At 40.1% G+C, this 26,825-nt stretch overlaps 2 protein-coding genes across 3 annotated transcripts in view; both read left to right on the forward strand.

Annotated features, from left to right (window-relative positions):
• Positions 1-26,825, forward strand: part of LOC309700665 (NACHT, LRR and PYD domains-containing protein 3-like) — a 267,254-nt gene that overhangs the window by 26,428 nt on the left and 214,001 nt on the right. The window lies entirely within an intron of this gene.
• The window catches only part of LOC309700669 (NLR family CARD domain-containing protein 3-like), a 29,846-nt gene continuing 6,330 nt past the window's right edge, over positions 3,310-26,825 (forward strand). The window contains exons 1-7 of the mRNA XM_082524384.1: positions 3,310-3,449; positions 12,914-12,969; positions 13,284-13,568; positions 15,304-17,095; positions 21,801-21,974; positions 22,259-22,345; positions 22,496-22,669. Coding sequence (XP_082380510.1) covers positions 12,918-12,969; positions 13,284-13,568; positions 15,304-17,095; positions 21,801-21,974; positions 22,259-22,345; positions 22,496-22,669 — 2,564 coding nt within the window. The 5' untranslated portion in view covers positions 3,310-3,449; positions 12,914-12,917. The remainder of the gene's footprint in view (positions 3,450-12,913; positions 12,970-13,283; positions 13,569-15,303; positions 17,096-21,800; positions 21,975-22,258; positions 22,346-22,495; positions 22,670-26,825) is intronic.

Raw genomic sequence — 26,825 nt, forward strand, 5'->3', positions numbered from 1 at the left:
CCAAAGCGCTTTACACATCCAGTCATCCACCCATTCACACACTGGTGATGGCAAGCTACACTGTAGCCACAGCCACCCTGGGACGCACTGACAGAGGCGAGGCTGCCGGACACTGGCACCACCAGGCCCTCTGACCACCACCAGTAGGCAATGGGTGAAGTGTCGTCCAAGGACACAACGGCCGAGACTGTCCAAGCCGGGGCTCGAACCGGCAACCTTCCGATTACAAGGCAAACTCCCAACTCTTGAGCCATGATTCATGGATTCAATGAGTTGATGACGTTTCTAAATGATTTCTTGTAAACTTCTTCCTCTTCAGTCCTTTAAAGATGGAACTATGATTATCCCAGGATCCACGTTTTTTCCCACTCAAAGCTTCACAGTCAATATCAGTATGTTGTGTTTCTCTGAATCTCAGTTCACAACCAGCTCCTCCGCATTTTTAATAGGTCTGAGCTCATTAAAATTAATACAAATGTTTGATTTCTCTTTCTTAATGTGATTTTTCCATAATTCTTATATAAGCGGACATCCAATAGTACTCAGTGTATAAAATATTCAAGACATTCAGCGTCTCTCCTGTTTCTGTCATTTTATAAAATCAAGTGCTTTTAAAAACTAATCCAATCAAAGAAACATGGACTGTCACTAACATCTCCTTGAACACTTCATCAGTGGTGATTTTTTGCCCTCTCCTGCTGAGATGAATTGCATGGTTTCAATTTAATTAACACACATGACACAAAGTGTTTTAAAATCTACCTTTTCTAATTGTTTGCAAATATTTATTCTCTTAAATTCAATTTTATTTATATAGCGACAAATCAAAACAGCAGTCGCACCTACAATAATACATGCAGAGAAAAACCCAACAATCATATGACCCCCTATGAGCAAGCACTTTGGCGAACGTGGGAAGGAAAAACTGAGTTTTAACATGAAGAAACCTCCAGCAGAACCAGGCTCAGGGAGGGGCGATCATCTGCTGCGACCAGTTGGGGTGAGAGAAGGAAGACAGGATAAAAGACATGCAGTGGAAAAGAGCCAGACATTAATAACAAGTGTGGTTCAGTGCAGAGAGGTCTATTAACATATAGTGATTGAGAAAGGTGACAGAAGAAGAAAAACTCAATGCATCATGGGAATCCCCCGGCAGCCTAGGTCTATTGCAGCATAACTAAGGGAGGATTCGGGGTCACCTAATCCAGCCCTAACTATATGCTTTAGCAAAAAGGAAAGTTTTAATTAAGCCTAATTTTAAAAGTAGAAATAGTGTCTGTGTCCCGAATCCAAACTGGAAGCTGGTTCCACAGAAGAGGGGCCTGAAAACTGCAGGCCGTCCCTCCCATTCTACTTTTAAATAATGGGAACAACAAGTAGGCCTGCAGTGCGAGAGCGAAGTGCTCTAATAGGGTGATATGGTACTACAAGGTCATTAAGATAAGATGGGGCCTGATTATTTAAGACCTTGTATGTGAGGAGCAGGATTTTGAATTCAATTCTGGATTTAACAGGAAGCCAATGAAGGGAAGCCAATGAAGGAGAAATATGCTCTCTCTTTCTAGTCCCTGTCAGTACTCTTGCTGCAGCATTTTGGATTAGCTGAAGACTTTTCAGGGAGTTTTTTAGGGAGAGTTTTTAGGACATCCTGATAATAATGAATTACAGTAGTCCAGCCTAGAAGTAATAAATGTATGAACTAGTTTTTCAGCATCACTCTGAGACAGGACAGTTCAAATGCAACAAAGCAGTCCTAAATATTTGTTTAATATGTGCATCGAAGGAGCTATCCTGGTTAAAAATGACTCCAAGGTTCCTCACAGTGTTACTGAAGGCCAAGGTCATGACATCAAGAGTAAAAAAAGTATATATATATATAAAAAAAAAGAAAGTAAAAAAAAGGTTAGATACCATATTTCTAAGATTTCCAGGGCTGAGTACAATAACCCCAATTTTATCTGAATTAAGAAGCAGAAAGTTAGCGGCCATCCAGGTCTTTATGTCTTTAAGACATTCCTGCAGTTTAACTAATTGGTGTGTGTTATCTTGCTTCATGGATAGATAAAGCTGGGTGTCATCTGCATAGCAGCGAAATTGTATGTTGTGTCTTTTGATGATACTGCCTAAGGGAAGTATGCATAATGTAAACAGAATTGGCCCTAGTGCTGAACCCTGTGGAACTCCATAATTAACCTCCATTTACATAACTCTCCATTTACATAAACAAATTGGATTCTGAGCGATAGATGTGATACAAACCACTGCAGCTCAGTACCTGTAATATGTAATGCTCTAATCGCTCTAATAGAATATTAGGGTCGACAGTATCAAATGCTGCACTGAGGTCTAGCAGGAGAGGCACAGAGATGAGTCAACTGTCAGAGGCCATACGAAGAACATTTGTAACCTTTACTAAAGCTACTTTTTTGTGCTGTCATGGGCTCTTTTCAACAGAAAATAGAGCAAGTGCAATCATATAAATATCTTGGGACTGTAATCAATGAAAAACTGAACTTTGATGAGAATTGCAAATTGGCCTGTAAAAAGGGTCACCAGCGCCTTTACTGCCTCAGGAAACTTGCTCATTTCCACATTGACTTAAAAATTGTAACTTTGTTTTATCGTTCTTTTATTGAGTCTGTTTTATCTTTTTGTTTGGTAGCATGATTTGGTCAGACCTCTGTCACAGAGAAAAACTCACTGAATCAGATAGTGAGATGGTCCAGTCGCCTGATAGGTGAGTCACAGTCCTGTTTAGCCTCCCTGTACTCTACACAGATACAACAGATGGCTTAATCAATTCTTAAAAATGGTTCTCATCCTGTACGGGGTGAATTTCAGCTTCTTTCCCCAGGAGGGAGGTTTCTATTTCCAAGATGTAGAACAAAGTATTATAAAAACAGCTTTGCCCCTGTTGCTGTCACTGAACTAAATAAGATATGTTTTTTATTTGATTCATATTGTTCAAGTACTATATATGTGTTTTTTGTGAGGTTTTAACTAGGAATGTGTGTTCGTGAAGGGATGCCAAATGCTATCATTTTTCTGCAAAGCAAATTTACCTATGGGTATAAACAAAGTAACCTTAACCTCAAGGTCAGCTAAAAACAACTTTCACTAACACACTGAGTGTTTCTTTGATCTGTAGTCAAACCAGTTTAAAGTGTCACTACAACAGAAACTACAATAGAAACATAATTTTAATGCTTCGCTCAGTAACAGGACAGAAAGCCTCCACAAACATTTTTACATGTTTCTAAATTGCAAACTTGAGAATTTCTGATATTGCTTAATCCCTGGTTCCCCACAAGCACCTCCCTTCCTGCTCTTCCTGTTTCGCTTCTCTTTGCTGATCTCCGTGTCAGACGACCTTCTTTAGCACAAACAGCACAGATCTGCCGGACTCACAGCTGGACCAACGAGGCAGAGTGGAACCAAACCAGCAGCAGGTTTGAATTCATCTTTTCTCTCAGACATTAGAGGCAGCTTGTGCTTCTGTAACTTAAAGCACTGAAAGTTCCTTCAGCACATTTCTTCTCTGCTCTCCTTTATTGACCGTCATTGTTCTTGCTTTCTAATGATGCACCATAATGTTTCGTAAAGCCCATCTTGTCGTCTTTCAGTAACCGTTTGAAATGTCCCTCTAGCCCCAATAGTCGAAGAGTTACATTAGTGCGAAGCGCACATTAAGTGCACCACTAAGCGGTGTTCACTTTTCTTTTTCCAGTCAGCTGTAGCTTGTGAACGCTTTGTGCTACCGTAATACACTAAATATCCCCGTAAAACTCAGTCTCTCTTCTTTCAGTAACCATGTGAATTTTTTCCCCTAGCTCAAATGGTCAATGAGTTACGGTAGTGCGAAGCACACATGGTAAAATCTAGGCGGAGTTGAGTTTTCCTTCTGTGTTTAGATTTTTTTTAATGAACTTTATTGAACACACAATGAGTGTACAACATACAAACAGATGAAGTATACAAAAGAACAGAACATTTCTGTGTTCAGACAGCTGTAGCTTGTGAATGCTTTGTGCTACCGTAATACGCAAAATATCCCCATAAAGCGCAGCTTCTCTTCTTTTCGAAACCTAGCTTTCTCTAGCATAAATGAAGAGTTACAGTCGTTTAAAGACTGCTTGTGAAATGGGCCCGTCGGCTGGCCATTGGTCAATAAAGCGTTAAGTTCTTCTGCTTTGTTTGAGTATTTCACCTTTTTCACTGATGCACTCACTTCAACCCAGAGGTCTCCTCACACTTTCTCCTTATCATCTTTTTGATGGACATTATGGTAAAAACTCTCTCATGATGTCATTTTATCTCTATGTGAATCCATATTTACTATGAAAGTCGTTTAACAACGTTATTATTTGAAAATAAGTGATGTACAGCAGAGTAAGCATTTCTGAGGCCACTGAGAGAAAAGAGGGACACACTGCCTGTGAGCTCACCAACACACACATTTACACTTGGTTTGTCTTCACAGCAAAAAAACACACTTCCTGCTCCTGATGTTCTGCAATTAAAATCTATTTAAGAATTGACACTGTGATTTGTGCTTTTAATTTGATTTTAATTCAACACACAGGAAATGTAATTTGTAGAAACAATGTAACGCAGTGTAACAGAGCAGAAGCACTAAAATAGACTGATGGATTATTCTAATATCAAGGATCAAGGACAAGTATGTTCAGTTCAGTTTTTCTTCTATAACATGTAAACGGCAGCTGCCTGTAGCTGTTAAGGTGGAACCTTTTCTGATATGCTACTTTAATATCAGTGTGACAGCTCTGACCATCAGTCGTTGTCTTGCCTGCTAATTTCAGAGGATTCAGCCTTTACAGAGCAATAAATCAAATACAAAAAACATCCTGTTAAAACTGTAACTGTAACAGTAACACGGTCATTATTTTTATTGATTGATTTATTGATTAACATTCAAATATCTCAGTGAATACAAAATAAAGATTACCACAAAGCAAGAAAGCATAAGACAAGGCTAATCAAAAGGTATTGGCTGAAGCATATGATTTACACCAACACTTTTAACAAAAGATCTTTTAACATGCAGCTCATGTAGGGCTCAAAGCAAAGAATAAAACAAAACAAAGCAAACAAACAAACAAAAAACAAAAGAAAACAAAAAAACTTTGCACCTTAGATTAGTAACTACATTAAATTAAATTTCATTAAAATAATTGAAGCAAAACAACCAAGAGTTTCAGTATTATTATTTTTGCTCTTTTCATTCTTTATTTATATATTATTTTTCTAACACTCTATTTTTAAACATGCTTTCAAACAAGGAAAATGAACTACACCTTAACTCCTCTAACAGAAACACATCTGTGCTTTATGTTTGTCCTTATCTTGTTTTTTTTTTTGTTTTTTTTAAAGAATTCTGTTCCCATTAAGTCATATTGACTCTCTCTGACTTTAAACAGCTTCTGAGTACTGCGGCAAAGCAAGTTATTTTGTGCTTTATACAGTATCTGTGCCATTTTATATTCAACTAAATCATAAAATAGAGAGCAATAAAGTGTGTATAATGATTTCTTGTTCAGGACATGCTTTTTTTTGTAGAGAATAGCAACTTTTGTTTTCACATGGTTTATATGAGACTTCCAGCTAAGCTTATCATCAATTATCACTCCAAGAAATTTATTTTTCCGCACACGCTTTCAATTTCAATTCCATTAACCCTGATTTTAGATTCATTTTTCATTTGTCTAGTGCCAAAAATAATAAATTTTGTTTTGTTTATATTTAACGATAACTTATTTATATCAAACCAGTTTTTTAATATATTTAACTCCTTTTCCACTGTAGTCAGAAGCTGTTCTAGGTTTTTACCTGAGCAATACAGAGTGGTATCATCAGCAACCAATACACATTTTAACAATTTGGAAACACTACATATGTCATTTATATATGATATGGATACTTCAGGGCCCAGCACAGAGCCCTGAGGAAAGCCACAAGTTACCTTCAACTGATTAGATTTTACATTATTGATTTCAACATATTGATATCTATCATCCAGGTAACTTTTCATCCACTTGTATGCTATGCCTCTTATACTATATCTCTCTAGTTTATTCATTAATATAGAATGATCAATTGTACCAAACAGCTTTTTTAAGTCTATAAAAACACCAACAGTATATTCCTTATTATCTATTTCAGTAGATATCCCTTCTACAACTTCCATCACTGCCATCCAAGTGGACCTTTTCGCTCTGAAGCCATATTGGTTATCACTTAGGAGATTATGCTTCTCAATATATTTATCAAGTCTATTAACAAATAACTTTTCTAAAATTTTTGAGAACTGTGGGAGTAGTGATATTGGCCTGTAATTAGTAAATTGACATCTCTCTCCATTTTTATGGATTGGAATAATTTTTGCTATTTTCATTTTTGAGGGAAACATACAGTGGGGCAAAAAAGTATTTAGTCAGCCACCGATTGTGCAAGTTCCCCCACTTAAAATGATGACAGAGGTCAGTAATTTGCACCAGAGGTACACTTCAACTGTGAGAGACAGAATGTAAAAAAAAATCCATGAATTCACATGGTAGGATTTGTAAAGAATTTATTCGTAAATTAGGGTGGAAAATAAGTATTTGGTCACCTCAAACATGGAAAATCTCTGGCTCTCACAGACCTGTAACGTCTTCTGTAAGAAGCTTTTCTGTCCCCCACTCGTTACCTGTATGAATGGCACCTGTTTGAACTCATCATCTGTATAAAAGACACCTGTCCACAGCCTCAAACAGTCAGACTCCAAACTCCGCCATGGCCAAGACCAAAGAGCTTTCGAAGGACACCAGGAAAAGTATTGTAGACCTGCACCAGACTGGGAAGAGTGAATCTACAATAGGCAAGCAGCTTGGTGTGAAAAAATCAACTGTGGGAGCAATCATCAGAAAATGGAAGACATACAAGACCACTGATAATCTCCCTCGATCTGGGGCTCCATGCAAGATCTCATCCTGTGGGGTCAAAATGATCATGAGAACGGTGAGCAAAGATCCCAGAACCACACGGGGGGACCTGGTGAATAACCTGCAGAGAGCTGGGACCAAAGTAACAAAGGTCACCATCAGTAACACACTACAACAGCAGGGAATCAAATCCCGCAGTGCCAGACGTGTTCCGCTGCTGAAGCCAGTGCATGTCCAGGCCCGTCTGAAGTTTGCCAGAGAGCACATGGATGATACAGCAGAGGATTGGGAGAATGTCATGTGGTCAGATGAAACCAAAGTAGAACTTTTTGGTATAAACTCAACTCGTCGTGTTTGGAGGAAGAAGAATACTGAGTTGCATCCCAAGAACACGATACCTACTGTGAAGCATGGGGGTGGAAACATCATGCTATGGGGCTGTTTTTCTGCCAAGGGGACAGGACGACTGATCCGTGTTAAGGACAGAATGAATGGGGCCATGTATCGTGAGATTTTGAGCCAAAACCTCCTTCCATCAGTGAGAACTTTGAAGATGAAACGAGGCTGGGTCTTCCAACATGACAATGATCCAAAACACACCGGCCGGGCAACAAAGAAGTGGCTCCGTAAGAAGCATTTGAAAGTCCTGGAGTGGCCTAGCCAGTCTCCAGACCTCAACCCCATAGAAAATCTGTGGCGGGAGTTGAAAGTCTGCGTTGCTCGGCGACAGCCCCAAAACATCACTGCTCTCGAGAAGATCTGCATGGAGGAATGGGCCAAAATACCAGCTACTGTGTGTGCAAACCTGGTAAAGACCTATAGTAAATGTTTGACCTCTGTTATTGCCAACAAAGGTTATGTTACAAAGTATTGAGTTGTATTTTTGTTATTGACCAAATACTTATTTTCCACCCTGATTTACGAATAAATTCTTTACAAATCCTACCATGTGGATTCATGGATTTTTTTTTCACATTCTGACTCTCACAGTTGAAGTGTACCTCTGGTGCAAATTACTGACCTCTGTCATCATTTTAAGTGGGGGAACTTGCACAATCGGTGGCTGACTAAATACTTTTTTGCCCCACTGTACCAGTTCAAAAGGACAGATTACAAATGTATGTGAAAGGTCGCAGTATATATTCTATAATACTTTTAACTAATATCATGTCAATACCAAAACAGTCAGTGGACTTTTTATTTTTAAATGTTTTCACAATGTTCATTATTTCTCTATGAGTTACAGGACCAATAAACATGGAGGACAAATTCTGAGTAAAATATATATTAAAATAAATAAATAAATAAATAAATAAATAAATAAATATATATATATATAATTACAGTGAAAAGGCAGTTTCTATACATTGTATTGATGAAATCTGTTGTTTTCTGATGTCTATTTGGGTTTCAGCAAATTTATATTAAAATCACCACAAATTATTGGTGCTTTTTTTTATCATTTAGGTGGCTAAACATAGCAGAAAGTTTTTCATTGAATGTGTCAAGGCATGACCCTGGTGACCTATAGATGCAACTTATAATTATATTACTAGCTTTTTCAACATGGATTTCAATAGTAACACATTCCAATACGTTATCTATGGTGCTTGACGTACATTCAATCAGACATTTGATTATACTCAGACTGACAGCAGCTTCAGTGCATTTACTTCATGTTTGTCTGATTAGACACAATCACTGCTGCATTTTAGTGTCTCTGCTGGAACTGCACCAAAACTCCTTCATTCACCATCCCAACACTGAGAGGGATGTTAGAGACACAGGGACACCTTCACCTCTCCCCCTAGAAGTTCCCCTGGAGCTGAGAAAGTACCAGAACACAAAGAGAAGAAAAGACGTCTTTTCAGGAGGTCAGAAGGAACCCACTTCAGTTTTCATCCACTCAAGCAAAAGTTCCAGCAAAACAAATATTTGAAAGATTAGAAATTAAAACATCAAATCTATCACATAGATCAGCGGTCCCAGACCTTTTTTGCGCCACGGACCGGTTTATGCCAGACAATATTTTCATGGACCGGCCTTTAAGGTCGCGGATAAATACAACAAAATAAAACTAGTACTGGTACCGAAAAAAAGAAAATTTATTCATAACACACGTGAAAAGACCAAGGAAAACCGAGTAAACGATAAAAACAATAACAAAAAAATGCTGAAAACCAATAAAAACCCTGAAAACTATACATTTCACACCTGAGCCTAAACTCTCGCGGCCCAGTACCAAACGACTCACAGACCGGTACCGGTCCGAGGCCCGGGGGTTGGGGACCGCTGACATAGATGACCTTTGACCTGAGCAGGAAGAAGAGAACAGCCTGAGGTTTTTCTGGTTTATACTCCACCTTATCCTAGTCTGTATGACATCAGAAACATAGCAACCGCTTAGACACCCCACTTCCTATTTTTTTTCACAGCTCTCTGAGCCACTAACAGTCACATGACTGTAACAACATGAAGTTGATGAACTTAATGAAACGAGAAACAAGTTCCTCTTCTAACACAGGCAGATGTGCAGAGACATCTTTGCTCTTGGCTCTGTGGGTTTGCACATCTGGTTTAGATGAGATTCTGCTTTCTGTCCAACATTTTTGGACCCAAATAAAAGTTCAGATTGTACTACAACACACAACACAGAAAAAAAGTACTAACCAGGTAATAGTAATTGTCACAGAACACGGAGTGTTCAGGTAACCGCAGCTCAGAACTATGTACAAGTTTTATTTAACTGAGGAATCTTTTAACAAAGCTAAGGAAAAGAAAAACTAAGGCTCATGCCACGGGGGGAAACAAGGAGCGTGGAGCCCAGGAGTGCCGTAATCGGGACCGTGGGGAAACTGCAACAGAAAGGGGAGACACAGTTAACAGCATGCAGGTTCCCAAGAAATGAACAGCTAGACTTCATACAGTAAGTTGCCGAGGCTTACAGGTAGAGCAGGACCGTGGAGTTTGGACGGGAGAGGTGCCCGTGAAGGGAATCCTAGGGAGGGAGGCAGTCAGGCAGGAGGACAGGCAGGCCACAGGCTTCCACGCCGAATGCTGGTCACACTGGGAGGAGACTTACGGACTGGCGAGGAGAAGCCGTCAGAGCTGGCTGAAGTAGTCCTCTGGTGATTGCCTCAGATGAGATGCATGTGGTTTGGAGGCGGCACAGCCCGAGGGTGTGGCCACCGCAGCCTCCCACAGCTCCCTGGATGCCGAGCCACGGGCCGTGACAGCAATAATACCAAACGTGTTTTCAAACAACTTCAGTAAAACATCCTGTTAAAACTGTAACTGTGTTTAACAGGAACAAGGTCATTGAAATCATCACTTGGTGCTGCTGTCTCTTGTGTCTGTACAGAGTTTGAACCAGAAGGCTGAACTCTTTTTCAGTCACATGATGTTTCTCTGTCTCTGCATCTGTTTCTCTGATTGCAGCTGCATTTGAATGAACTGGAATGTCCAATTCTCCAACACGTTAACTCTGCTGATCCTTGGTGTTTAAATAACATTTCTTTCTTTGACTCAGTCTGCTGTCACTTTGTTTTAGAGAGACAAAGAGATTTCAGATTAACTGGTGTTCCTGTTGCTCCAGCACTAAAGGACAATGCATGTCACCGCCAGAGATGGGCAGTTTCTGATTACTTTTTTCAAGTAAGATAAGATGAGATAAGATAGAACTTTATTAATCCCTCGGGTGGGTTCCTCTGGGAAATTCGATTTCCAAAAAAGCACAGCACCGACAGAAGTTACAGAGTTACAGAATATTATATATATATATATATATATATATATATATATATATATATATATATATATATACACACACACACACACACACACACACACACACACACACATATATATAAATACAGAAACAAATATAAATAAAATATACAAAGGGGATAAATAGAATAAATAGGAATAAAAATAAAAATACAAGTGAATTGCACATTTCAAGTATTGAGGACTATTGCACTGTTGACTATTTACAAAAAGTATTGCACAAGGTATTGTACAGTGAGGTGAAGAGGCACTACAGCTTAGTTGTTCCCCCCTCCTTTGTCCTCCTGTCTCCCCTCCCTCTCCCCTCCAGAGAGGAGTTAAACAGTTTGATGGCGTGTGGGACAAAGGAGTTTTTAAGTCTGTTAGTTCTTGTCTTGGGGAGAAGTAACCTGTCACTGAACAGACTCTTCTGGTTGTTTATGGCCGTGTGCAGAGGATGCCTGGCATTGTCCATAATGTCCAGCAGTTTCTTTAATGTCCTTTTCTCTGCCACTGTCACCAGAGTGTCCAGCTTCATGCCGACCACAGAGCTAGCCTTCCTGATCAGTTTCTCCAGCCTGGATGAGTCCTTCTTTGCTGTGCTGCTCCCCCAGCACACCACAGCATAGAGAAGTACTCCAGCAACCACCGACTGGTAAAACATCCTCAGGAGCTTCCTGCAGATGTTAAAAGACCTCAGCCTCCTGAGGAAGTACAGTCGGCTTTGGGCTTTTTTATACAGGTGCTCTGTGTTGCATGACCAGTCCAGTTTATTGTCCACCCACAGCCCGAGGTACTTGTACTTGTTGACCACCTCCACCTCCTCCCCCTCTATCTGAACCGGCAGTGGACCTTCTCTGGACCTCCCGAAGTCCACAACCAGTTCCTTAGTCTTTGAGGTGTTGAGTTGCAGGTGGTTTGTGTGACTCCATGCAACAAAGTTCCTCACCAGACTTCTGTACTCGAGTAAAGTAAGGGATTACTATTGCAAAAACGGTAATTAGATTACCGTTACTTTCCCGTAGGAACGCTGCGTTACTGCATTACTAAAACCGTGATTTTTTAGCAAGAATGTCTCATGACAGTGACGTAAGCGAGTGCGACGTTCGTGCCAACAGCTGTGTGCAGATCAACAATGGATCATATATCGAGTGCGGGAGAGAGTATGAGTGTGCAGCGTTTAAAGCTTGGAAGTACTGACCTTACTTTGAGTTTGATTCCATAAAAAGTAACAAAAACATTAGTGTCCGTTGTGCGTGGGAAGAAAACTTCTTTTAACCGCGAAAAAAAAACCCTAAACTTCCAAGCAAGCACTGGGAGTGCGCTACCACGTAAAGGGAAACTCACAGAGAAACTCGCGGATTCTTCAACTGACCGCTGCGGCACAGCTGCACCAGGGTAAACCTACGCCTATGCCACTCCTGCTTTACAGGTGAAAATAGAGCAACAGGACCACTAGTCTTTGATGTTATTTATTTTATGCTGTGTTTTACTTGCATCTATTTGAAAGAGTGAGTGTAAACACACAAAAAAATATATATTTTATGTGCTGGAATGTACAGAAAATAAGTTTAAATGTTAAACAAATTTCTTCCAGTCAGAGAATGTTGCATAGAATTAAATTTTTGCTTGATGCATAAAGTTAAAAGGTTAAAACTAATAAAACAAGTTTTAAAAAGGGACTTTTCCATTTGATTACATTTTGCATGATGGATTATGCATTACAAGTAACGCGTTACTGCCCATCTCTGCTGATTACTTTTTTCAAGTAACTTGACCAACACTGGTCACCGCGCTGATGCCTTTTCAGGATTGCAGCAAAGTTAATAAACTTTTGGCTAAATATTCTTAATTTTTCATATATATATATTACTGTAGGGGGATCACACTCCCATACCCAGTTTGGGTATAAAACTGAAGACTGACAGTATAAGTTAAGGATGAGGATAAGGATGCATTTGTGGTTTATAAGGTCAGATTTTTTATTATTACACTGAACTAATACCTGAAAAAGTATATAAAAAATCAACCATTATTACCTTATTATCATTACCACCACATTCACATGTCATTGATGTTTTATTTCAAACAGGTCAGTTTTGGATGTATGTGGCTGAGACACTAAAACCTAATATCAATAAAATAACGTGACACATGACTGTGTTCACAGTTTCTTCTGTTAAAATCGTCTTCTCATGTTTTCATAGAGAGATGATGAAAGAACCTGTAGAAGAATCACCAACTAAAGCAGCTTCCACAGCAGGTAGGAGATCAATGGTTTGTCTGATGAGCTGTATGGATGTAAAGAGACAAGGTACAATCCTTTGCCTTTTTGTAACACTTATTGGAAAAAATTTGTCAGAGCACTTGCACATAGTTATCTATATACTGTCTTTAAAAATGGTCACAAATTCAAATCTGTTGCAACATGTCTTAATCTTTCTTTGGCACATTTTCATAACATGACAACTGTCAGTCTAAGGGGCTTGGAAAAGAAAGCAACTTCACTCAAAATGATCTCCTTGTCATCAATGTTTGAGGGGGATGCATGTTTATGTCTCTTCCTTCTTCTTGTAGAAGAGGAGCTTGCCAGGGTGCGGTCAGCTTTTGTTTGGAGGGTGTCAACAGAAATCCTTAAACAGCTCCTTGAGGCCCTTGTAAGTGACGGTGTCTTAAATGAATTGGAGAAAGAATCAATACTGGAAGGGAACCCAGTCAGAGCAGATAAGGCACGTTGCTTCATTGATACAGTGAGGAAGAAAGGGGACAAAGCCAGCAGGATCATGGTCAGACATCTTCAGACTATAGATCTCTCCCTTTTCTCTCAGCTGCGTTTATACTCTGATCCATCTGCTCAACAAGGTGAGTCCACTTTTCTCTGTAGTTTGTTGAGATGTGAAGTGTAAAACCTCAGAATTTAATATAATGAAAAGCAGAAAGCGGGAACTTCATTCCACAACATACATTTGGATTTATTAAAGGGCTGCTCACAATGGAAAAAAAAAACCTTTCCCAAACGGCCATGACCATTCTAACAACAATCATCACATGTACAAACTACAGACTACTGGAGAATAAAAAAAATCTCTTAGAGACATGCTGAAAACAACTCCCTGAAAAGTAATGAGGTGGAATAAGAAGTATGTTGTACTAACCAAGGGTTTTAAGTGTGTTGTACTTACAGAGTAGTAAACTAAAGTATTAACTTGAGAGAAATTATTTCACATAAGCGTTTAACTTAAAATAGACTGCTCAGAATTATTTTTTTAACATAGATTTTTCTTAGCTCTATTTATGTGAACAGTAATCTTATTTAGTTGTTAAAACCGTGAAAAACTAATTGCTTAAAAAAAAAAAAGTAGTGTCACTTGTGTGACTTCTTGAGTGCTTCAGAAACCCATGAAGGAAAAATATTCCAGTCTTCTATTAGTCACAGTGTGCATAATCTCTTTTTGAGTTTATGGCAGGAATTTAATGTGAAATATTGAATTCCCTTCAGATGTTTATTTTAAACAGTGTAGGTAGCAGTTGAAAGACAGCATGAAAGTTTAGTGGGATTTTTTGGAGAAGTCCAGAGTTGAAAACCTGTTTAGTTTGTAAATGTTCCCATTGGTTACACAAGCCACAAAGCCAATTTTTTATTTTACATATGTAGGTTTAAAAACCTTTAGTGTGACTGCGCAGAAGTTCCATTTATTTAAATTATAACAGAACAGGAGCTTCTTTGGTTTGGTGATGATTTGTTGTATCTCAAGCTGAGCATCACTCAGTGAATGAAGCCAGATGTATTTTTCATGACATCAAGATTGAAGAAGCACAAATAACACAACAATCCAAACAAGAGGAAAAGTAATTTAAGTAACTCTTTGAGACCATTCATTAAAATGTCAGTGGAAGTACACACTTGATCAAAAAGAAAGAGGAAAAGATTTGAAGAAAAAAGGCACCTCTTCACATTTGCAAAGTGATATCTTTGCCCGTCCTTCATCACAGAAGCCTGTTTAAAACCAAACACAAAGATGGTAAATGTTGGTATAAGTGATCAGTCGTCACCATGCTCTTGCCCTGTGTACAATCACTAAAAGACACAGATTTGATAATATAATAAAATGACCTAAAACTTGTTAATGGGAAAGCTGGTAAATATATGATCGTTATGTGATGGCTAATATCCATCTGCTTATGTCCAAGAAGATAGACTAAATCATTCACTGTTGAATATAAACAACGTCAGCAGCTGTTTGGTTCTCTCCCATTTCCTCATCATGCTGTTAACAGGCAAAATACTACCTGCTGTCTCTTCTCCAGGCAGATACCCTGAAGCGAAAAAAAACTACAAGAAATATGAATAAACATTAGAATGTAAACAATGTCCGGCATCCAAGCTTTTTGGTTTAGTACTAATGCAACTGAAACAATTTTCTCTTCACTTTAATAGCAGGATGGTGCACTTATAATTAATGAGATTTCTTCAGTATTGTAATTTGAGATCTAAGTACGTTTGAAGAAAAAATATGTAAAAATGCAAAACAAAAAAAGAAGACAAAGAAATAAACAGACTGTTTTTTTTTCTTGCTATTTTTAATGATTTATTTAGAGGCTCTTCAAAGTTGTCAGCCTTGGCTTAAATCTAAGTTGAAGAAGAAGTTCCAGTGTGTGTTTGAGGGGATCGCTAAAGCAGGAAACCCAACCCTTCTGAATAAGATCTACACAGAGCTCTACATCACAGAGGGAGGGACTGCAGAGATCAGTGATGAACATGAGGTCAGACAGATTGAAACCGCATCCAGGAAATCAGATAAACCAGAAACAACAGTCAGACAAGAAGACATGTTTAAAGATTCACCTGGAAGAGATGAACCAATCAGAACAGTGCTGACAAATGGAGTGGCTGGCATTGGGAAAACAGTCTTAACACAGAAGTTCACTCTGGACTGGGCTGAAGACAAAGCCAACCAGGACATCCAGTTCATATTTCCATTCACTTTCAGAGAGCTGAATGTGCTGAAAGAGGAAAAGTTCAGCTTGGTGGAACTTGTTCATCACTTCTTTACTGAAACCAAAGAAGGAGGAATCAGCAGCATTGAAGACCTCCAGGTTGTGTTCATCTTTGATGGTCTGGATGAGTGTCGACTTCCTCTGGACTTCCACAAAACTACAATCCTGACTGACCCTTGCAAGTCCACCTCAGTGGATGTGCTGCTGATAAATCTCATCAGGGGTAAACTGCTTCCCTCTGCTCGCCTCTGGATAACCACACGACCTGCAGCAGCTAGTCAAATCCCTCCTGACTGTGTTTCCATGGTAACAGAGGTCAGAGGATTCACTGACCCACAGAAGGAGGAGTACTTCAGGAAGAGATTCAGAGATGAGGATCAGGCCAGCAGGATCATCTCCCACATCAAGACATCACGAAGTCTCCACATCATGTGCCACATCCCAGTCTTCTGCTGGATCACTGCTACAGTTCTGGAGGATGTGCTGAAAACCAGAAGGGGAGGACAGATGCCCAAGACCCTGACTGAGATGTACATCCACTTCCTGGTGGTTCAAGCCAAAGTGAAGAAGGTCAAGTATGATGAAGGAGCTGAGACAGATCCACACTGGAGTCCAGAGAGCAGGAAGATGATTGATTCTCTGGGAAAACTGGCTTTTGATCAGCTGCAGAAAGGAAACTTGATCTTCTATGAATCAGACCTGGCAGAGTGTGGCATTAATATCAGAGCAGCCTCAGTATACTCAGGAGTGTTCACACAGATCTTTAAAGAGGAGAGTGGACTGTACCAGGACAAGGTGTTCTGCTTCATCCATCTGAGTGTTCAGGAGTTTCTGGCTGCTCTTCATGTCCATCTGACCTTCATCAACTCTGGAATTAATGTGCTGGAAGAACAAGCAACCTCCCAGAAGTCTGAAACGGGACAATCTACACTTAAGCACTTCCACCAGAGTGGTGTGGACAAGGCCTTACAGAGTCCAAATGGACACCTGGACTTGTTCCTCCGCTTCCTCCTGGGTCTTTCACTACAGAACAGTCAGATTCTCCTACGAGGAATGCTCACACAGACAGGAAGAAACTCACAGAGCAGTCAGGAAACAGTCCAGTACATCAAGAAGAAGCTCAGTGAGAATCTGTCTGCAGAGAAAAGCATCAATCTGTTCCACTGTCTGAATGAACTGAATGATCGTTCTCTAGTGGAGGAGATCCAACAGTGCCTGACATCAGGAAGTCTCTCCACGGAGAAACTTTCTCCTGCTCAGTGGTCAGCTCTGGTCTTCATTTTACTGTCATCAGAAAAAGATCTGGATGTGTTTGACCTGAAGAAATACTCTGCTTCAGAGGAGGCTCTTCTAAAACTCCTACCGGTGATCAAAGCCTCCAAAAAAGCTCTGTAAGTAAAAATGTACTCATCCTTTTATTTTTGAAATATTGATTCTACTTAACAAAAAAACAATCAAGTGAGCAATTTAAGCAATATAAACATCGTGATGGGTGCTGATCCATTAAAAAACCTTAAAAAATTCAAATGAATGATCATCTGCAAGCATATGATCCTTTTGAATTGTCAGAGCAGCAGAAATTATCAGCATTTCTGAGACATCTGTGGGTTTATCACTTATCAAAGTACCTTCCAGAACTGTTTTCTTTGTACCAAAAACTCATCTACCAGTCCGGTGTTCTGTTACTGTTTACTCTTCAGTTATCATTCATTTAATCTCTGGTGTTCTAAAGTAATTTCTCTGCATTAGTGCACTGCTCAGTTCAATATGGGAGTTAAGTTTTTTCTATATTATTATTCTTTATTGCGCTGGTTTCCAAACTAGGGTACGCCTACCCTCGGGGGTATGGGAGAGGCTGTAGGTGATACGTGGGACGGGGTAATTACCAATTCAAAAAGCCTAAATTTGCACTAATACAGTTTAATGTGGCTATTACATACATGTGTATATACCACCCTCTGGTGTTTAGCAAAACAATTGCCCTGACAAAATACATGGGTGCGACTTCCCCAATTGACTGACGCCTGACTGTTGAAGTTGCACTGTTGAAGAAATGGACAAATGGTTAACCAAAAGAAAATGCTCTGCCACCGAAACAGCGGCCACTACCACCAATCAGCTCATATCTGAAGATGCATTTGCCAGTGACCGCACAGGTGATTGTTCAACAATGTGTTTGTCAGATTGGGATACCAGCACAAATGTATCTGTGGTTACTAGCCAAGTATCTAGCATAGAAGGAGACAGTCATGTGGAAAGTAATGAAGGGTCTGATGTGGAGCCTCAAAGTGGGAGAAAGCATGTCACCTCTGACTGTAACACAAAGAAGCGCAAATATGATGACAATTATATTTCACTGATGTTCACATGTATAAATACTGGGGATTTTCCCAGCCATAATGTGATAATTGTGCAAGTATTGTTTCACAACTCAATGAAACCTTCAGTATTGCACAGAGATTTAGAGACAAATCATCCCCATTTGAAAAATAAACCATGAGAACATTTTGAGCGACAGCTAAAATCACTTTAAACAAGTAAAAGCTGCATTCGAGTGCCGGATCCTATGAATAAAAACAGACCACAAGCATCTTATATGGTCAGTTTTAGAGTGGCTAAAAACAACAAACCCCACACTATTGTGGAGGACTGCATTCTCCCTGCTGCTTTAGATATGGTAGTGAGAATGTTGGGGGAAAAGGCAAAAAAGACAATACAGTCCATTCCCTGTCCATTACAGTCCCTCCATCATCCCTGTGCCCAAGAACAGCAAACCCTCATCCCTGAACGATTACCGGCCAGTTGCACTGACCTCGGTAGTAATGAAGGTGTTTGAGAGGCTGCTGAAGAACATCATCTCCTCCTCCATCCCAGACACCACAGATCCGCTGCAGTTCGCCTACAGATCCAACAGATCCACAGAGGATGCCATCGCCCACGTCCTACACACCACTCTCAGCCATGTGGACAAGAAACAGGGTAACTATGTGCGAATGCTGTTTGTTGATTACAGTTCAGCGTTTAACACAATAGTGCCCTGCAGACTGTTCACAAAGCTGAGGGATCTGGGACTTAACAGCCATCTGTGTGCATGGGTGTTGGACTTCCTCACTGGCAGAACTCAGGTGGTGAGGGTGGGCAGGTGCTTCTCCAACAGCATCACCATCAACACAGGAGCACCTCAGGGTTGTGTCCTCTCGCCACTGCTCTACTCCCTCTACACTTCAGACTGTGTGGCCACCCATGGCTCCAACACCATTGTGAAGTTTGCTGACGACACAGTGGTGTTGGGTGCCATCTCCAACAACGATGAGACGGCCTACATGGATGAAGTAAAGAATCTGGCATCGTGGTGCCAGGACAACCACCTCCAGCTGAACGTCAGCAAGACCAAGGAGCTGGTGGTGGACTTCAGAAGGGGTCAGCACAGAGACTACAAGCCCATTATCATCAATGGAGCTCCAGTGGAGAGGGTGCAGTCCTTCAAGTATCTTGGTGTCCACATCTCCTCAGACCTGACATGGGCTGCCCACATTTAGGTCCAGACCAAAAAGGCTAGGCAGTGCCTGTATCACCTACGACAACTGAGGAAGTTCAGGGTCTCTCCAAAGATCCTCAGGATTTTCTATACAGGTGCTGTGGAGAGCATCCTCACACAGAACATGACATCGTGGTTTGGGAACAGCTGTGTGAATGACCAAAAAGCTCTCCAGAGAGTGATCCGTACAGCAGAACGCTGCTGCAGGATTGCTCTCCCCCCGCTTCAGGACACCTACGCCAGGAGATGCCGGACTAGAGCAGCGCAGATACTGAAGGACCCGTCCCATCCTGGCAACAAACTGTTCCAACTTCTGCAATCTGGTAGAAGGTTCCGCATCTTCCGGGCAAGGACAGAGAGACTCAAGAGGAGCTTCTATCCCCAAGCCATCCGTGCCCTAAACACACACACCCGCCCTCTCACATCATCTATAATTGACTGAGTCAGGACTCTTCCAGACACTAAACCAAGGCACAATGTACATTTCAATTCCTTTAATTTTAAATATGTTTATATTGTCTATCCTGTAAAATAGTCAGATGTCTATTCATAATAATGTACAGAATTCACCTGCTTGCTGCCACTACTGCACATTCACCCAATGTATATACTATATAAAAACAAAACACCCAGCGCGCCCCTGCGGGCGGTTTATCCTTCAAGCTCGGGTCCTCTACCAGAGGCCTGGGAGCTTGAGGGTCCTGCGCAGTATCTTAGCTGTTCCCAGGACTGCGCTCTTCTGGACAGAGATCTCCGATGTTATTCCCGGGATCTGCTGGAGCCACTCGCCTAGCTTGGGAGTCACCGCACCTAGTGCTCCGATTACCACGGGGACCACCGTTACCTTCACCCTCCACATCCTCTCGAGCTCTTCTCTGAGCCCTTGGTATTTCTCCAGCTTCTCGTGTTCCTTCTTCCTGATATTGCTGTCATTCGGAACCGCTACATCGATCACTACGGCCGTCTTCTTCTGTTTGTCTACCACCACTATGTCCGGTTGGTTAGCCACCACCATTTTGTCCGTCTGTATCTGGAAGTCCCACAGGATCTTAGCTCGGTCATTCTCCACCACCCTTGGGGGCATCTCCCATTTTGACCTCGGGACTTCCAGGTTATACTCGGCACAGATGGTCCTGTACACTATGCCGGCCACTTGGTTATGGCCACTTGGTTATATATATATATGTATATATATATAATGTTCTTCCTCTACACCCCCCCCCCCCCCCCCCAATTTTTTTGCACATGTTGAGGAGCGTGTCAGGCTACATTTCACTGTGTGTTATACTTGTATAACTATGCATGTGACAAATAAAGAACCTTGAATCCATCATCAAACAATGCTGTCTCATCAATGCAACATCAGAAAATGTTTTACAGCAGCTACTTCAGCACATACGCCACAGTGAATTTTACGCAATACAACTGAATGAGTCCACGGATGTGGCTCCTTGTATATTTGCACAACATTCATGAAGGAACCGTCAAGGAGAACATGCTGTTCTGTAAACCACTCGAAGAAAGGACAACTGCAGTAGATATTTTTCAAAAGCTGGACACATTTATGATCACACATGGACTCGTGTGGGACAGATGTGTTGGCATCTGCACTGATGGTGCATGGGCCATGACTGGGAGACAAAGAGGTGTGGTTTGTGTGTACAGGCAGTAGCGCCAGATGCTTCTTGGGTACACTGCAGCATCCAGAGAGGCTCTTGCTGCAAAGGGAATACCTGTCCGTCTGAAACATGTCTTGGACACCACTGTAAAAATTATTAACTTTTTGAACTCCCACTTATTTGCTGCATTGTGCAGTGAGATGGGCAGCGAGCCTGAAACTGTATTACTCCACACAGAGGTTTTCTTGCTCTCAAGAGGGAAAGTGCTGCCCTGTTTCTTTGAGCTGAGGGAAGAACGTAAAGTTTTCTTCAGTAACCATCCCTTTGAGCTGTCTGAACATTTGCATGATGTAGAGTACCTTACGTGCCTGGCTCATCTGTGTGATATATTTTCCCGTCTGAACGAACTCACTCTCGGATTACAAGGCATTTCTACAACCATATTCATTGTTTATGATAAAGTTGTGGCCATGATAAAGAAGTTAAACCTTTGGAAGAACTGCATGGTCAAAAACAACACAGAAGCACACATTATCAAACAGTGTAAAGCATGACTGTAACATGCACCTTCAGGAGCTGGCGGCGCAGTTATGCTGATACTTCTCATAGACGGGCAGGTTAAATGATTGGATACATTACCCATTCACCTCCGTGCCTACTTCGTCATCAGTGTCTGAGCAGGAGAGCCTAATTCAGATCACCACAGATGGATCTCCTAAAAGACCCTGCGCACTGAACAGCCTGTAACTTATTTATATGCAAATACAGAAGTGTAATTAGGATTTTAAGGAAATTTAAATAGTTTCCTTCATTTTATGACTTAAGAGATTTCTAGTTAACCATAACTTCTAGTGGACTCCAATATATTAGTTTTTATTGTTTAGGTTGAACAAATGCCATAAATATAATCTTTCTGTATTTTTTCTTATTTTTTTGTAGGCTAAGCATCTGTGAACTTTCAGAGAGAAGCTGTAGAGCTCTGTCGTCAGTTCTCACCTCCCAGTCCTCAAGCCTGAGAGAGCTGGACCTGAGTAACAATAGCATGGAGGATTCCGGAGTGAAGCTTCTGTCTGAAGCAGTGGAGAGTCCACATTGTAAACTGAGAACTCTGAGGTCAGATCAAATATATTCATTTTTTTTCTTTTGGTCTTTTTTTTCAGCTGACAAAATTAAACAGTTAAAAATTTAGCCCATAAATGTCAGCTTTATGAATTGTTGTTTTTACATTAGTTTTAAGTGAAACTGTCACATTTTTAACCTGTTTAACCTCAGATGATAAGGATTCTTTAAAACACACTGCAAGTAAATAGCGCTAAATGTAGTAGTAAGTAGCTCCTTACTGAACCCTGATTACAGTTTAACGAGTGTTGTTTCATTGTTCATGTTTTAATTTTCAGACTGAGTCTTTGTAATCTCTCATTGAGAAGCTCTGACAGTCTTTCTGCTGGACTGCAGAATCTGAACTGCAAGCTGACTAGTCTGAGGTCAGATCAAGACATATTTTGTTTCTCAAAATTAACCAATTAAAGTCCATCCATTTTTTGTTGCATGTTATGAGGTTTCCTGAAGTATTACTGAAAAAAAAGTGATTAAATATATGAAACATATTATTTATGTTCTTGATTAATTTTCAGACTGAGCGCCTGTAACCTCTCAGAGAGAAGCTATGAAGCTCTGTCCTCGTTCCTTAGCTCCCGGTCCTCTAGTCTGAGAGAGCTGGACCTGAGTAACAACAATGTGCACGATTCAGGAGTGAAGCTTCTGTCTGGCGCAGTGGAGACTCCACAATGTAGACTTAAAACTCTCAGGTCAGGATTCAAAAATGTTCATACACTGTCATTTAAAATCTATATTGTTGCACAAACAGCTAAGCTTAGCAATTGTTAAGTGACCTTTTATTTACCTTTGAGTGGATGATTCTACTCTGAAAAACAGTCATAACATTTTTTATAGTCACGTTTTGTTTTTGTTATCGTTTCTTTTTAGAAAATTACTTTATGAACTGATAAACTTGCATATATATAGCCATTATGTGTCTATGACATACCAATATCCTTTCATGCTGGTAGGACAAAAACTTCCAAATGACATGTTTAAGATTCTTATGGGCATTAATGATATAGAATTTTGGGAAACATTATAGAAATGTCTTCATAGAAATAATCAGTATAGGAGGTTATTGGTGATATTTATTCACTGTTTAATTTTAATTTGTACAACATAATGTTACATTTCTTAAAATTGAGATTTTTATTCTTTCTTAAAAAAACAGAAGTCTTTATTTCAGAGGAACTTCTGTCCACTAAACATAAAATCCCAATTTCTGACAGTATTCTGAAGTTTCTTGCAGTATTGATTGTACATTATACAATTACACACAAAAAAAAAAAACGAGAATTTTGAGCCTGACTTCATCATAAGAGGAAGATAGGACAGCTGAGTGAACTTCAGTGACTCAAAAAAGCAGAGAGAGAGAGAGAATTATCTCAAAAAACACCCATGGTTTGAAGGAGAAAATAAATCCTGCCCAAATATCAGTTCTAAGTCATATTAATACAGAAAGTATATTTTCGTTAGAAAGTAGGAAAAAACCTAAACATAATAAAGTTACTTAATTGTTATTCTAACCTTTCCCCTGCATTATGGGCAATGAAAAACTGATGGAATGTTTCATAAGACTGTAACCCATTTATTACAGGTGACCTATTTGTTAACAGTTCTCTCAAACTTTTTTTTCACTTTCTTTTTTCTCCACTAACAATTTTGGTGTAAATATTTCATAAAGGGGAGAAAACAGTTTTTTGGGGTTTTTTTGGATTATTATTTTCAATTAATTAAAAAATAAGACTCATGGTAGGCATTACTGAAGCAGTTCCGACCATGGGTTTGACTTCCCCAAAATACCAGACCAGCTTTTGCTCCTCCCACAAAACAGCTTTAAACCTGTGTGGTTACCACAATAAATGTAGTAGTCTTCCCCAAGTATATTTCATTTTATATACAATGCAGTGCCTCTTCATTCTTCATATATCCATGCATGACATTTTGATAGACTTGGTTTCAGATTTTTTGCAGTTTATTGCTCTTGTTTAAGGTCTGAAGTCCTTGTACATGTAGCAACCCACTCGTTATACTGAGTCTAACCCTGCTTGCCTCAGTTTCGACTTCCTAGTTGGGGTGTTGGGTTCTTTATAGCACAGATTCCACAAATGGTTGTCGTATGGACAGGAATCAGGGATACTAAGAGTAAACCCCTGCATAAACATTAAAGAAAGAATTGACCCCAGACCACTCTTTAGGACAGAAACTGAACATTTACTGAACATAAGGGTAGGACAGACAAAGTACAAAAACACACTTTTTTTTTTTTTTAACTCAAATGATATTACAGTTTCATTCAGTAAATGAAATATACTCTTTGAATACCCTTTAAAATGATATTAAGTCTTAGTGGTTAACTCACTGATACCTTATCAGAAATACGCTATGTAAATATACTAAATGCGCTATACTCACATATAGGCCCCCGGCACACTGACATTCACACTCATTACAGGCCAGTTTGTCAGCTGGAAATCATTCTACAATTGGAACAGCAGTGTAGCTGGTGATATCTCAGCTCCAGAGTTTTACTGCCATCTCCCGTCAATTTAACTGTGATTAATATTTAGAATGGAAATTACACATGATGTGAAAAATTGCCACCTAGCAATTTTTAGTAGATTTCTTTAAGAAAAAAAGAGTTTAAAAAGGTATTTTAAGCAGTCTGACAAAATTTGCTATTACATATGTTTTGTTTTATAATGTCTAATAGGCTTTATACAGTTAAGTACAATCACGGCATGACAGAAAGACAAGCTTAATCTCTCTATTAAAACAAATACTATACATGTATGCTCGAATAATAACAAACAGGTGAGATGTTAGAACGCTTTTATTTTAATTTTTAGTAGACAGTCAAGCGACATGCCAGGAGTCCGCTGTTCTCACCAGCTCTAATGAGCCTTGACCTTCCAGTCAGCCATTGAGCTGGTGGGCTAACAGACCTCTCCAAAAATATCAGAGCACTTTTGCAAATATGATAAATCGAGCAGATATTATAGGTCTACACAGCTACATTCTCATCTGAAAATATCTTAATAGTTTATTTTGTGTCACAGAAACAATAATATTTAAAACTTTTAGCTGCTCTTCTCCGCTATTGCTGTGTTTGAGTTTTGGACAAAAGTCCATAGGAATTATAAGTACTTACTGCGGAATTCCTATCCGGGCTACATCCAGTACATACACTTCTTTAAAAGCTCTCCACAGCAGTGCAAGGCAAAGCATGCAAACAGCAGGGTAGTCAGGGTACTCTCTCAACTAATCAGATAGCCCCTTAACCTACATCACATGGCTAATTTGCGTTCCTTTTCCTCTTTTAGCAGCACAAGGACCCAAAGACCTGACGTCTACTGAATCTCTTTATGTCTTTAATATTTCAACAAACAAAAGCAGGAAAATGCAAAATAAAAAATAAAATAAAAAATACGTACTGAACAAATCAATAGGATAATACATAATAAATAGTATTTGTTCATATATAATCTGTATTCATATGTAGCCTCTTGAAAACAATTTTGATATTTTTAAGCAATATTATACTTATTTTGGCCTTATTTACGCAATGCTATTAAGTAAGTGGGCTCTGGGTTCTTTTTTCAGTGTACATTCGTACTGTATAATTTAACTTACTTTTAATTCACTTGTCTGATTTGTAAAAGTAGTATTACCCACGAAAATGAACAGTAGTGATTAACAGTGCAGTAAATTACACCATACACAATGTAAAGTAGATCTTCGCAACAGTCCTTTAATTAGCCAAAATAATAAAACGGCATGTTTTAATATTCGGGCTAACCGAAAAACAGCAATATACTAACTGTACAATGAATCCCCACATACAGTGTAGACCACTGGTAATAGAAACAATTACTGACCCAAAAACTAAACATAAAGCTCGCACAAATACATCCTACTTTGCAGGCCTATGCTAATACTTGAGAATTTAGCAATCCAATAAGATCTCCAAACTAAAGTCTTTTCAGTAAAAGGGCAAAAAATGCATCAACAAATGCGTTTGCGCTGACAAACACCTCCTTCATTTCCCCAGATTTGAAGGATGGGTCAGGTTCGTGGCCCAACCTATTTCAGAATTCATAACACGGCTCAGCCAGTTCCAGTTTCCGAATATGGTGTCAGCTACTTAGCTGTATTATTACTCTTTCTGGGTCACAAAATGAACTTTTAAGATATTTTCAGATGAGAATATCCATCCATCCATTTTCTGCTGCCGGGTTGTGGGGGCAGCAGCCCAAGCAGAGAAGCCCAGACCTCCCTCTCACCAGCCACCTCCTCCAGCTTGTGCGGGGGAACACCCAGGCATTCCCAGGGCAGTCGAGAGATATAATCTCTCCAGCATGTCCTGAGTCTGCCCCGGGGCCTCCTCCGGTGGGTCATGCCCAGAACACCTCACCCAGGAGGCACCCAGGAGGCATCCTTGTCACATGCCGAAACCACCTCAACTGGCTCCTTTCAATGTGAAGGAGCAGTGGCTCTACTGATCCTGGTCCTGCTTTTTCTCCTGATTGGCCGAACTTCTCACCCTATCTCTAAGGGAGATGCCAGCTAACCTTCGGAGGAAGCCCATTTCCGCCGCTTGTATCCGTGATCTTGATCTTTCGGTCGCTACCCACAGCTCATAACCATAGGTGAGGGTAGGGATGTAGATCGACCGATAAATTGAGAACTTCGCTTTTACACTCAGCTCTCGCTTCACCACAACAGCGTTTGCACCACTGCGGCCGCAGCACTAATCTGTCTGTCGATTTCCCGCTCCCTTCTCCCATCACTCATAAACAATACCCCAAGATACTTGAACTCCTCCACTTGGGGCAGGAACTTGTCCCTGACCCGGGTTGGGCA

The sequence above is a fragment of the Aulonocara stuartgranti genome (assembly GCF_965226115.1).
Source record: "Aulonocara stuartgranti genome assembly, chromosome: 23".
In the NCBI taxonomy this organism is placed as follows: domain Eukaryota; kingdom Metazoa; phylum Chordata; class Actinopteri; order Cichliformes; family Cichlidae; genus Aulonocara; species Aulonocara stuartgranti.